The sequence below is a fragment of the Labeo rohita genome, chromosome 8 (assembly GCF_022985175.1).
Source record: "Labeo rohita strain BAU-BD-2019 chromosome 8, IGBB_LRoh.1.0, whole genome shotgun sequence".
In the NCBI taxonomy this organism is placed as follows: domain Eukaryota; kingdom Metazoa; phylum Chordata; class Actinopteri; order Cypriniformes; family Cyprinidae; genus Labeo; species Labeo rohita.
In genome coordinates, this window is record NC_066876.1 from 24,010,096 (window position 1) to 24,023,518 (window position 13,423).

Sequence of the window (13,423 nt, forward strand, 5' to 3'; positions counted from 1 at the left end):
CTAAGTTGTTACTTAGTACAACTTAACAAGTTGAATAAACTTATTTTAGTTGACTGAACTTAAAATTTTAAGACAGCAGGGTCACAAATTATTTTAAGCTGACTCAACAAATTGTGTTTTTTATTTTTTACAGTGCAAATATACCATAGGGTTGGAACCAAAAAACACAGTATGAACACAAACCAGTGGGGCAGGGGAGGGGGGAGCGATCAAACTTGGGTTCGGACCAGGCAATTGAACCAAGTGTAAAAGCGCACCCTAAGTGAACCATTCAAGCATACGCTAGCTAATCATATCTTGTTAGTACCCTGTTTGTTGTTATTTTCTCTTATGTTTTTGTCATGTTAATTTGGGTTTGTGCCCTTAAATGTCTGTTTCACACATTTAACACACTTTTAGAGCACATTTCATTCCCTGGTTCTGATTACAGTACACTCAGTCTCTCGCTCGCACTTTTGAATCCTTGATTGCTTTAGTTAGCCTGCTCTCAATGTTGATGTTAGCCCATGGTGTGTTCACCAGCCATCAGCGTCAAAGTGTGTGAGGGGGCGTAGATTAGCCCTAGAACAAAAACACAAACACACACAACCCCTCTCTCTCACACATACACAAAACTTCAATCGTTTTCTCCCCACTTTTGTCCATCGCTTGTTTTCTGTCCCTTTACTAGATAAAGTACACATCGTACACAACCACAAACACACCATGCTCTGTGTTCTCTGGCAGATTTGCACTAATTTAGCCCCTGCTGTTAATGTGGTCCCTGTCTGACCGAGGCTGCTGTCACTGCAATTACAAAGAGAATTCTAGAGATGACAATATTGCCACGGGAAAGATAGAGACAGAGAGGGGAAAAAGAGGTCCCTGCCAACTTTTTTCCGCTCTTTCCTTGTCAAAGCGCTGCAGTATTCTCTCTCCTCTCATTGTTGCGAAAAGACTTAGTTGAGCATGTAATGGAAACTTCTGAGAGTTAGCTTTGCTTATTGTAAATATGACCCTTTTATTATGAGAAACAGTGTCTGAAGTGGACACGCAGAAGATCATTTACTCTCACAGGTGATAAAGATGTGCAGAATTGTGCAGAATTGTGCAGAATCCAATCGACTGTGCAACACCAAAAGTTATGTTAATGTTAAAAGCATTTCGGAGTGACTAACCAACCTGAAGTCCTTCGTTTTCAAAAATCATTGGTGACACAAAACTGAGCGGTGCTTTTGTTATTCAAATGAGCATGGATGGCAAAAATAGAAACAATGCAATCATTAACATGTTCTGTTCTTTGCTTGTTGAAGTTGACAGTGTTATTGTTACCTAAAACTGTAAAATAAAATTGCCTTTTTCAACTTAAATGAAGTTTAACTTGAATAATATAACTAAACCTGAAGTAAAAATAGATGTAAGTTAAATAGAAATATTTTTAAAAGTAATAAAATGAATAAAAATGATAAAATCACATAGCAAAATTAATTCAACTACAACTAAATGAAAACTGAATTTAAATAAATGCTAATTAAAAATGTTAATAAATAGACTACCAGTCAAAAGTTTTTTTAATATATTTTTAATGTTTTTTTTTTTTTTTTTAAGAATTCTCATCCGATAATCAAGCCTGAACTTATTTGATCCAAAATACAGCATATTTTTTACTGTTTAAAATAACTGCTTTCTGTTTGAATATTTTTTAAAACGTAATTTATTTCTGTGATCAAAGCAAAATTTTCAGCATCGTTCTTCAGTGTAATATGATCCTTCAGAAATCATTCTAATATGCTGATTTGCTGTTCAAGAAACATTTATTATTATTATTATTATTATTATTATTATTATTATATATAATAATATTAATATTTAAAACTGTTTAGTACATTTTTTCAGGATTCTTTTATGAATAGAAAGATCCAAAGATCAGCATTTATCTAAAACAAAAAGCTTTTGTAAAATTAAACCATTCAATTCAAGCATTCAAGTCTTGAATTGAAATTCAAGTTTGGAAAGAAATGATAGAAATGAATACTTTTATTTAGCAAGGATGCTTTAAATTGATCAAAAGAAGATTTTTAATGTTACAAAAGATTTCTATTTCAGATAAATGCTGTTCTTCTGAACTTTCTGTTCATAAAATAAACCTGAAAAAATTCTACTCAGCATAATAATAATAATAATAATAATAATAATAAATGTTTTTTGAACTGCAAATCAGAATATTAGAATGATTAAGTTTTTGTAGTACTGTTTTTGCTGTACTTCCGATTAAATAAATGCAGGCCTGGTGAGCAGAAGAGACTTCTTTAAAAAACGTACTGTTCAAAAACTTTTAACTGGTAGTGTATTTGAATAATATATAAATAATAATTTTTTAAAGAAAATATTTTTAAGCTTTCATCGCTAGTTGCAAGCTTTTATCTCGAGTTGAGGCACTTTGGGTCTGTGGATGGTTTGTGGTGTTATTGTGGGACTGCATTTGGAATGTGTTTCGATATAAAGATATCGGTGATCTAGGAATGTAGGGAGTACTGTGTGCAGATGTGTGTGTTGGTGTAGATGTCATGTCTGGAGATACACCAGAGAGAAAGAGAGAGGCCAGGGAGGAATTCACTTGTTCAGTTCAGCATCTGTTAGAGAAAACGTGCCAGAAGGCAACGCCCTTTGACTGAGGCTCTCTCACACACAAGCTTGGGTGGTAAACTTATCTGGGACCCGGTATAAATAATTGAGTACTTGACACCAGCAGTGAGAATTTGCAGTGATATTCACAGCCCTGCAAGCTGAATAAATATGGCATACAGGTACAGGGTAGAAAGGCCAGGAAAAGAGAAGACATTTTTTCAGGGAATCGTACAAATAAACCTTGATTTGACATGGAGACAAAGACCTTGACTTCCTTCACTGTGACAAGTTTACAGAAATACTAAAAACCTTTCAAACTTCATACTGTTATTCCAGCTTGACAGAAAAGACCAAATACTAGTGTTACTCTGGAGGACAGTTATGCATTTTGTTGCAGCAAAATTTCTTTTTTGAGCTGCACACGCTTATAAACACTTTTATTATTTTATTTTTGTGTGTTATATTCAGTTACTTTATTACGAATACTGATATTACAAATATTGATGCTTTGCCCACAATTATTTTATTTATATTGATGCTTTGCAATGATTTTTTTATTTTATTTTATTTTATTTTATTTATTTTATTTTTTAATTTAATTTAATTTAATTTATTTTTTTACTGCATATTTACCCTGGTTATATTAGTACCAGTATCAATATTTATATGCATTTGTATTGATGTTTTGGTAACAGTTATTTCATTTATATTGATGCTTTGCCAACAATTATTTTTATTTTATTTTATTTTATTTTATTTTATTTTGTTTTATTTTTTATATTTTAATTCAATTTAATTTAATTTTATTTTATTTATTTTTTACTGTATATTTACCCTTGTTATTTTAGTACAAATATCAATGTTTGGCTATTTTATTTTATTTTATTTTATTTTATTTTATTTTATTTTATTATTCATATTTTATACTCCTTATTGTACGGTGAGTTATTTCATTACCGTTGCTATCTTTCTTTTTTCCTGCAACTGCTTTTGTTTTTATGTGCGTGTTGATGCTTTGGCAACGATCATGCCAATAAATTACTAAAAATTGAAATAGCAGAGACAAGAACAGTCTGGAAGAGAAATGCTGCGTGAGTGGAAAGGGTGGGTTATAGAAGGACACAGAGGAAGGATAAAGGGATAATTGGACTGGTAGCAGTAAAGGAAAAATAAAGGGATGAAGAAAGAGAAGGCCATTGTGAAACACCGAGCAGAGGGCAGTTGATGGTACAGAGGACGTCCAGCACTAGGGCGAACCCCTAATGGACTAATGAATAGTGTGTAAATGAATCAGGCCTCTTTGAAAATATGAAATGAGGGGATGAAAATGGAAAGAACAGGTGATAGCGATTGAAGGGCTGGAGGAGGATGAGAAGGCCGTTGTTGTTTATCCGGGGGATGTGCTTTATCGCTTAGCAGACCAGGAGCAGTGCCAAGTGTTTGGACTCTTGAAGGAATTGCCGAATCAGTTTTATGAGTAGAGTTATGGGGTTTATGTGCACCGGGCTCCTACAGAGACTCAAACACACAAACACACACACACAGGATACATCTGCATCACAACACCCACACCACCTACACACAATGCCGATACGATAAGAAAAGCATCTGTCTTACAGAGACACCCATAAACAGGCCAGGCACGCTCATAGCGATGCATTGTTGGCTGACACATATAGGTGATTTAATGTACCGTTAACAGTTGTTATGCTGTTAGCTCATGATCTATCACCAGTCACAATTTTAGGAGATTCCATATTCTTTATCTCTCACCTCTCACTCATTCTTATTCTTTACTGGCAGAGCTGGGTAGTATCTGATTACATGTAATCTGGATTACATCATAATTTTTCCAAAATTAAATACTTGTAATCAGACTACAGTTACTTTTTTTAATTGATTACATGATTGCATGTTATTCACACAGTAGCAAAAAGTTCCTCGTAATTTATTGATTCTCCCTAATTCCTCTTTTCAAATGTTCTGTTCTAAAATAGTCTGTCACATATAGTTATTATTTATTTTAATTTTTCAATTATTTTATTTATATTGTTGCTTTGCCAACCCGTTTTGTATTATTTTATTTTTATTTATTTATTATTAGTATTATTATTTTTATTTATTTATTTTTACTGTATATATTTATCCTGGTTAATTTAGTTCCATTATCAATATTTGTATGCTTTTGTTTTGTATTGATGCATTGGCAACCACCATGTCAACAGTAAAATAAAATAATTATTTTATTTTATTTTACTTTATTTATTTATTTTTTTATGTATATTTACTTTGTCATTTTAGTACCAATATCAGTATTTGTGTGCATTTGTATTGATGCTTTGACGACAATTATTTTATTTATATTGATGCTTTGCCAACAATTATTTATTTTATTTTATTATTATTATTATTATTATTATTACTACTACTACTAGTAGTAGTAGTTTGTTTATTTATTTGTTTATTTTACTGTATATATTTATCCTGGTTAGTTTAGTTCCAATATCCATATTTGTATGCTTTTGTCTTGATGTATTGACAATCACCCTGTCAACATGTCAAAGTTTACTGTATATTTAATCATTATCACTTTTGATTGTTTGTGGGTCATGACATACAGTTAAACAAATATATATATATATATATATTTTTTTTAGGAAGTGTTTTATTTAAATTGATTTTATTTTAAATGATTTATTTTAATGTTCCTTTTTTCTATCATTTAATTAATTATTAGCTTTTTTATTAAACTCACAAACCCCCTGCAGTTCCTTCACAAACCCCAGTTTGGGAAACCTTGACGTAATGCAAAGTTTAATGCATTTTATATTTTTAATAACAACAAATGGAATATATTTTCTTACTCTTTGTATTTTTATATCAATATGGTACAAGATTATCATATTTAAATCAACGTGACAAACAAGTTAGATCAATAGTAATCTCAAATTAATCAAAAAGTAATCTGGTCATATACCTAAAATGGATTACATTACTAACTACAGTTTTTTTTTTTTAATGCGATTTGAATCAGTAACAGACCCTAATTTTCCACCAAGCTCTAGCATTACAAGGGCTGTACAGTGGTATTGCAAAAGCACTAAGATAATTAAAATCAATAATAAAGAAAAAAATAATTAATTTAATTTTTAAAAAATAAATAATACAATAGTGAAGTGTAAAATTAATACAGTTTAAATAATTTAATTAAATAAAAAGAAAAATAGCAAATAAAAAAAACAAGATTTAATTAATTAATCAAACTTTTTTTAAATAAATAATAAAATAGTAAAGTGTAAAATTGGAATCATTTAATTAATATAATTTAAATAATTGAATTAAAAAGAAAAATAGCAAATAAAAAAACAAGACATTTAATTAATTGCATATTTAAAAAAAAAATTAATAATAATAATAAAGTAGTTAAGTGTAGAATTGGAATCATTTAATTAATATTATTAAAATAATTGAATTAAACAAAAAAGTTTAACAAAACAGAAAATAAGCAATTAAGCAGTAATGATTCCTCTCACAAACTTTTTCTCTCTCTCCTCACCTCTCAGCTGAAAAACAAGAACCCTGTGAGGACCTGAGCATCTGGAATAACACTCACTCCCACTTCTCCCCCTCCGGCTCCTTCCACACGTCCTCGCTCTCTCTCTCTCTCCCTCTTCATCCGATAACAGATTGCCGTGATCATGTAGCCTCATTGCCCACAGGTTGCTGCCCATCAAATGGTGCCACATTGGCGGGCACAGGCGGGGTACGCCGGCGGGGGGCGGCACGGGGGGGGGGGGGGTGCATGACATAAGCCATCTCTATTTCACATCTCTTAAAGCCCTTCACAGGTGCAGGGCTCAAACATGTGCGTTCAATTGAAGCGAGGTTTAGCCGAATGACTCACTGTGGCGTGCCTCTGGTTTGCCAAGTGAATTGTTTGTACAGATGCAAACAATCCTCGGAATAAAATTGAAAGTGCTGAGAAATCTGATGTCATTCTAAGAGGGAATTCGTTCATGAGAGTTTGATTTAGGAGACAAATGACTTTCTTCTTTTACTCATGATGTGTGTTTTTTTCTAGGACGAGTGCCGTAACTACATGAAGGTTCTGCTCAACCGCCAGGGCGGATTGTTTATCTGCGGAACGAACGCCTTCAATCCGTTATGTGCCAATTATACAGTGAGTACTGAACGCTTAAAACAAACTCACATGACACATGCACAAAAACATTATTCCAGAAAGTCTCCACACCCTCTAGTCTATTCCCCCAATGTTTTTAGGGTCTGTATTTTCTCATTACTTTTTTTCATACTTTATTTATTCTTCTCAGCCCATTACATTTCTCACACATATTTTATTTCATTCTCCCTAGCTGCTTTTTCGCTTCGAAACTTCACAGCACATTTCCGAGCACCGCTTGCAGCGTCGTTCTAAGTGACTCTGGCTTCATTGGGTCACCGCGCATTTTTGACCCGGATGGGAGTCTGTGCAAAACCCCCGAGCAGAAAGAATCTCCCCTGCCGTTTGTTTATACTCTGTTTTTCCACCTGCCTGGCCGTCAATATGCCCAGAAGCACCAAGCTGTTTCTGATGACCTCAAGAGCAAGAGCTGTCATTAATCAGTCTAGATGCGGTTTTTCAGTGTGTGGTTGTTTATTCGAAAAGAATGGTAATGCCACTCAACGGGCACGTTGTTTGAATCCGAGACTCCGTGTGCGAGTGTGTTTGTGTGTGTGTTGCTTTCCATCCATCTGGCCAGTGGCTCTGTTGCCCCCAGCGTACGTGAGTCACATTAATGGAGGGTTTTAGTTGTTAGTCCACCTGCGGCATCAACTTGAATACCGCATCTGTAAATGCTGCACCTCGGCACTGCTGCGCCTGCCTCGCATATCAGATCTGTTCCTTCTGAACCAATCACGCTAATCATATACCTGCTGGATGAAGAAGAAAAACACATAATTACTAATCATCCGCTCTGCCAGATTGCAGCCTGCCTTTTTCAGGTTGAGAAATGCGCATGCGAATATGCACACATATAATATAATGTACTTTAATTTTTATATAATATAATGTATTAATATAATATAATATATAAAGAAATTATATTCTGTATATACTATTGTTCAAAAGTGTGGGGTCAGTAAGGTTTTTTTTTATTTTCACCATATTTTTAGGACACATACAATATAATGTACTTCAATTTTCATACAATATACTTCAATATTTATTTAATAATATAATATAATGTAACTATTTTCACAATATTTTAGCGCTAATATAATATAACATAAATAAATTTGAGTATTTTCACCATATTTGTAGCACACATACAATATAATGTGGTTTAATTTTAAAGAAAATTTACAATATAATACAATTTTAATATAATATACTATAATATACTTTTTATTTTAGCACACATATAATGTACTTTCATTTTTCTAATATTTTATAGTATTTATATAAGATTTATTAAAAGATTTATGTATAAGATTTTATAACATATATAACATATAACAACTTTAATATTTTATAGTAATATAATACAATATATATTTTTTTATTTTCACCATATTTTTAGTGCACATACAATGTAATGTACTGTAATTTTATGTAATATACTTTAATATTTATAATATAATATAATATAATATAATATTCACCATTTTAGCACACATAAAATATAACGTACCTTAATTTTTATATGATATACTTTATTATTTATATTAAATATATATTAAATAGTAATATAACATAATATAATATGAGGAAATGTGTGTATATATACTGTACAGTAAGGTTTTTTTTGTATTAAATTAGCATTATATTCATCAAAAGTGACAGGAAAAACTGACAGACATTTTAAAATGTTACAAAAGATTCCTATTTCAAATAAATGTTTTGTATCAAAAAATTATATATTTTTTTAAATTATTTAAACAATCCTGAAAAAAAAAAAAAAAACATTTATTTGTTTGATATCACAGTTCCCATAAAAATAGTAAGTAGCAGAACTCTTTTTTAACATTGAATATAATAAGAAATTTGAATGATGGATCATGATCCTCTAAAGGATCATGTGGCACTGAAGACTGGAGTAATTGCAGCTGACAATTCAGCTTTGCCATCACAGAAATAAATTACATTTTAAAGTATATTCAGGTATTTAAAATTGTAATAATATTTCAGAATATTACTATTTTTAGTAGATCAGATAAATGCCGCCTTGTTGAAGGTTTTTGTAAGAAATTAGTTTGCCAAGTCATTTCACTGTTCGTCAGTCATTTGAGAAATAGCTTACAGGAGTAAAATTTCAGACATTAAAATAAAACAGCAGAATAAAATTGTGACATCTGTGTTTCCCCACTCTCGACAAGCACCTGCCGCTATTTGCATCAAGGGAATTAGAAAGAATAAAGTTTGTGTACGAAAAAGTCTTGAGGACATGAACAAAACTCAAGCTGTCAGGTCTGAAACACGCTACCGCAGATCTGAGCAAATGAAAGAATTATCGCACACATGTAATGCAACATTACACCTGTCAAGAGTTTAAGAGGCTCTCTAGAGACAGAAAGAGGGAGAGTGCACAGGTTTATTTATAGTTAGTTTTAATGGCCTGAGAATCATTTTCAGCTTGAACTGTAATTGTGCTATAAATCGCCCCTGGATGTTTTGGAAATTAAATTTTGAGCATATGTTTTAGCTCGCTTCTGTTATTCCTGCCCTTCTCATACTTTTTCTCTTTCTGAGTTTGTATTAGCAAACTGTACATTTGAGAGGAAAAACATTGATTCCGCCACCTACTTTCTATATTTTTGTTAATTGTGTTTTTCTCTAATGATTAAATGTGTTTTCTCTATGTGTGTGCAGGGAGACACTCTTGAGATGGTGGGGGAAACTGTCAGTGGGATGGCTAGATGCCCATATGACCCCAAACATGCCAATGTGGCCCTGTTTGCAGGTGAGACTACACCATCTTTTTCTTTTCAATTGAACAAGACTGCAAACTGTCCCTGCATATTACAGGACTAAATATAGATGCACAGCAGTGCGGAAAGGCTGATGTCCCTGTTGTTATTCTTTAACTTAATTACATGCCAGTCGGTGAACAATATTTATGTGTATCTCTCACTCTAATCATGCACACATGCTGTCCAGCATGTTTCCTGCACAGCATTATGGCTTCTCTGCTTCCTGTCTTGACAAACCTAAAGAAAATGAAATATTTTTTTAATATATGAAGATGCATTACCCCAACGAAAGCATATTGAGATCGTATTTTTTGTTCGTAAGGCAATGCCAATCCATCAGAGGAGGCAAAGAAGCCAAACAGCTAAAAATAACTGTTGTTTTAACCAATTTTCCAACTAATGTCCATAACTCAGATGTATGAAAGTGAAAACATATATTCCTATATGCACAGAGAAGTAGAGGCTGAATGGAAAAGGGGTCTTCATTCTATTATACATACATTATTCAATTACATATCATATTATATTATACATATAGAGAGAAATTTTATATTGAGTTCATTTATGTGCTGTTTTTTTTTTTTTTTTTCCAGAGAGGAATCTTTACACTGCCACAGTGACTGACTTTCTGGCCATTGATGCTGTGATCTACAGGAGTCTGGGGGACAATCCTGCTCTGCGAACGGTGAAACACGACTCCAAATGGTTTCGAGGTAATAAAGACATCAAACGTTAGTTGACAGGAAGAGGAAGCTGAGCAGAGTCAGCATGTGAATGTAATATTAATGCTGTTAGTGTATGTAAAATGCATGTGAGAGAGAGTTAAGTGTATTAATGTGTGCCATGTCCATTGTTAAAAAGCATTTGTTTACACTCACATGACTTAATGTTAGAAAAGCTAGCGAGCTGCCTTATTACATATGGTCTAAATAGGTGACTGCTTACCAAGGGAGCATCTTAACCGAACTTTGCTGATTCTTAATACTGTGTTTTTACCTGATTGATCCATAGCTGTGTTTTCAAAATCAAAGAAATCAAAACAAACTGTGGGACCTGGAAAAAATATATTTAGGCAAAATAAGAAAAATGTATTTATAAAAATGACCCTATTCAAAAGTTTACATCCCCTTGATTCTTAATAATGATTTAATTTTAATAATAATTTTTTGTTTAGTGATAGTTGTTCATGAGTCCCTTGTTTGTTCTGAACAGTTAAACTGCCCGCTGTTCTTCAGAAAAATCCTTCAGGTCCCACAAATTCTTTGGTTTTTCCAGCATTTTTCTGTATTTGAAGCTGGGGCGTGAAAACTTTTTGAATTTAAAGATCAGGGTAAATTTAACTTATTTTGTCTTCTAGGAAACATGTAAGTATCTTCTGTAGCCTCTGAAGGGCAGTACTAAAAGGAAAAAAATATGATATTTAGGCAAAATAAGAAAAATGTACACATCTCCATTCTGTTCAAAAGTTTTCACCCCTGGCTCTTGCATGGTTTTTCCTTCTGGAGCATTAGTGAATGTTTGAACCTTCTGTAATAGTTACATATGAGTCCCTCAGTTGTCCTCAGTGTGAAAAGATGGATCTCAAAATCATACAGTCATTGTTGGAAATGGTTCAAATACACAAAAATGCTGGAAAACCAAAGAATTTGTGGGACCTGAAGGATTTTCCTGAAGAACAGCGGGCAGTTTAACTGTTTAGGATAAGCAAGGGTCTCATGAACAACTATCACTAAACAAAAACACAGTATTAAGAATCAAAGGGGTGTAAACTTTTGAACAGGGTCATTTTTATAAATTCAACTATTATTTTCTCTACATGTAAACATATTTATGTGAAATATCTTATTCAGGTCAGTACTAAATAAACAACATTTGTTTTTTGTTTTTTTTATGGTCCCCCTGGTGAAAAAAACAGCATGTACTGGTAGCTATGTTTTGATGCTGGGATGCTGGTTAGGTATGTTTTGGTGCTGGTTTAAGCTGGTCCTTTGCTGGTCTATGCTGGTCCTTGACCAGCAACATGACCAGCATAAACCAGCAAAGGACCAGCTTAAACCAGCACCAAAACATACCTAACCAGCATCCCAGCATCAAAACATAGCTACCAGCATATGCTGTTTTTTTCAGCAGGGCCCTTTTATTTTGGTCTGAAAGGGGGGTGTAAACTTTTGACCTTAACTGTATATGTAGCATGTTTGTTTGGATCATGATTAAAACGCAGTGGTTCTGCAACTATTTCATGCATTCTGATTAATATGAAGGCACAATCAGGAAAAAATTGTGATAAACCACCAGATAAACCACCAAACCAGCAGAATCCTAAAAAAACGTGATGCAGATTTTTAGACAAACCATCCAGTAGTACCTCTTAAGTGACCATTTTGAAAATTCTGCCCAAAAAATATATTATTATGCCTCATCATGTAGGATAATCATTATAATAATGGAAAGTACCAATACAAAAAGAACAATGATTTAGTATCTAAAAAAATTAAACAAAACATATATACATTTATCTCGCCTCGTCCTCCATCTTGGATTTATTTTTCACTGAAGTTGTCATGATGCATTTCGGGGTAGGTTTTGGAATAGAGCATTAGTGTCAGGGTCGATAAGGCTTTCCGAGGAGCCGCATCTGAGTCAGCAGCCAACCTGATGTCAAACTGCACCCCCTCTTCCCATCTTCCTTTGCTCCTATGGTCTGTGCTCTGATGTGATCTCTCACTGATGCAGCAGAAAGCGCATCTGCGTCCTGACTCAAACTCTTGTGCTCTCTCCCTCCTGCTGTCCTGGGTCACTTCCTGTCCCAAAAAGCCCTCACTTTTTCCTTCTTTTGATTTGTGTGTCCGTTGACTAGATAATGGTCCTATTGGAAAGCAGCCTGTAGTTCAGTCAAATCAGCTCTTTTTGAAAATCATGTGATCTGAGAAAGTAGTATTGTATCCTAAACAGGAAGTACTAATCTTTTGGTTCGGATCTCTCTGTTTCAGAGCCATACTTTGTGAGCGCTGTAGAATGGGGGCCGCATGTCTACTTCTTTTTCAGAGAGATGGCCATGGAGTTCAACTACCTGGAGAAGGTGAGAGGATGGTACAAATCATGAAGAAAAAGGCCCCAGTATTTTCACATTTAGAGTTTCAGAAGATCTAAACAATGTCATTCTGCACTTGGAAGGCAGCTTTATTTCTTTTATGGGAATACAGGTTCTTTATGGGCATATATGGCTCTATTGAACTTTTTTACTGCACAAAAGTTTCTAAGAAAAAAAGTTCAATGAAAGCTTCTTTGGGGAAACCAAAATGGTGGTTCAATGGCATTGTTGTGAAAACCCCCTTTGGGAACCTCAAAATTTGAATTTTCATAAATTTGTGTCTCATTTGTGTCTATCCTGATGCTAATAACACCAAGATCATGGGTTTGATTCCCTGGGAAATAATAAAAGGTATACCTTGGTATCTGCCAAATGGACATCTGCCAAATGGATAAATATAAATATAGAATTCCTGAGCTACGAATGAGGCAATAGGAGTAAAATCTTCCTGTGGGAGATCAGCGGTGGATAGATCAGGAACAAGTGGTGCGAGTAATCTGAAATTGTGTTACCGTATGTCCAGTCTGGCAATATTATTCAAATGTCAATACTAACTACTGTATTTCCAGTCAAACAGCGATATGACCTTTTCCCTGTTTTTGTGCTGAATGTTTAATTTAATAATCATGGCCTTTAAAGCGAGAGTGTAATTTAGGCGCACAGAAGTTTTTTTTGCTGTTGTTGTTTTTCAAGGCAACTGAAATACCATCCGTCATATCATTTACTGAAAACTGAGAAAAACACTTTGACAGA

General features: G+C 33.5%; 1 protein-coding gene across 7 annotated transcripts in view; it reads left to right on the forward strand.

Annotated features, from left to right (window-relative positions):
- Positions 1–13,423, forward strand: part of sema6bb (sema domain, transmembrane domain (TM), and cytoplasmic domain, (semaphorin) 6Bb) — a 159,060-nt gene that overhangs the window by 99,569 nt on the left and 46,068 nt on the right. For all 7 annotated transcript variants that reach the window (XM_051117239.1, XM_051117242.1, XM_051117243.1 and 4 more), the window contains 4 exons: positions 6,689–6,787; positions 9,479–9,569; positions 10,173–10,292; positions 12,570–12,658. In XM_051117239.1, coding sequence (XP_050973196.1) covers positions 6,689–6,787; positions 9,479–9,569; positions 10,173–10,292; positions 12,570–12,658 — 399 coding nt within the window. The remainder of the gene's footprint in view (positions 1–6,688; positions 6,788–9,478; positions 9,570–10,172; positions 10,293–12,569; positions 12,659–13,423) is intronic.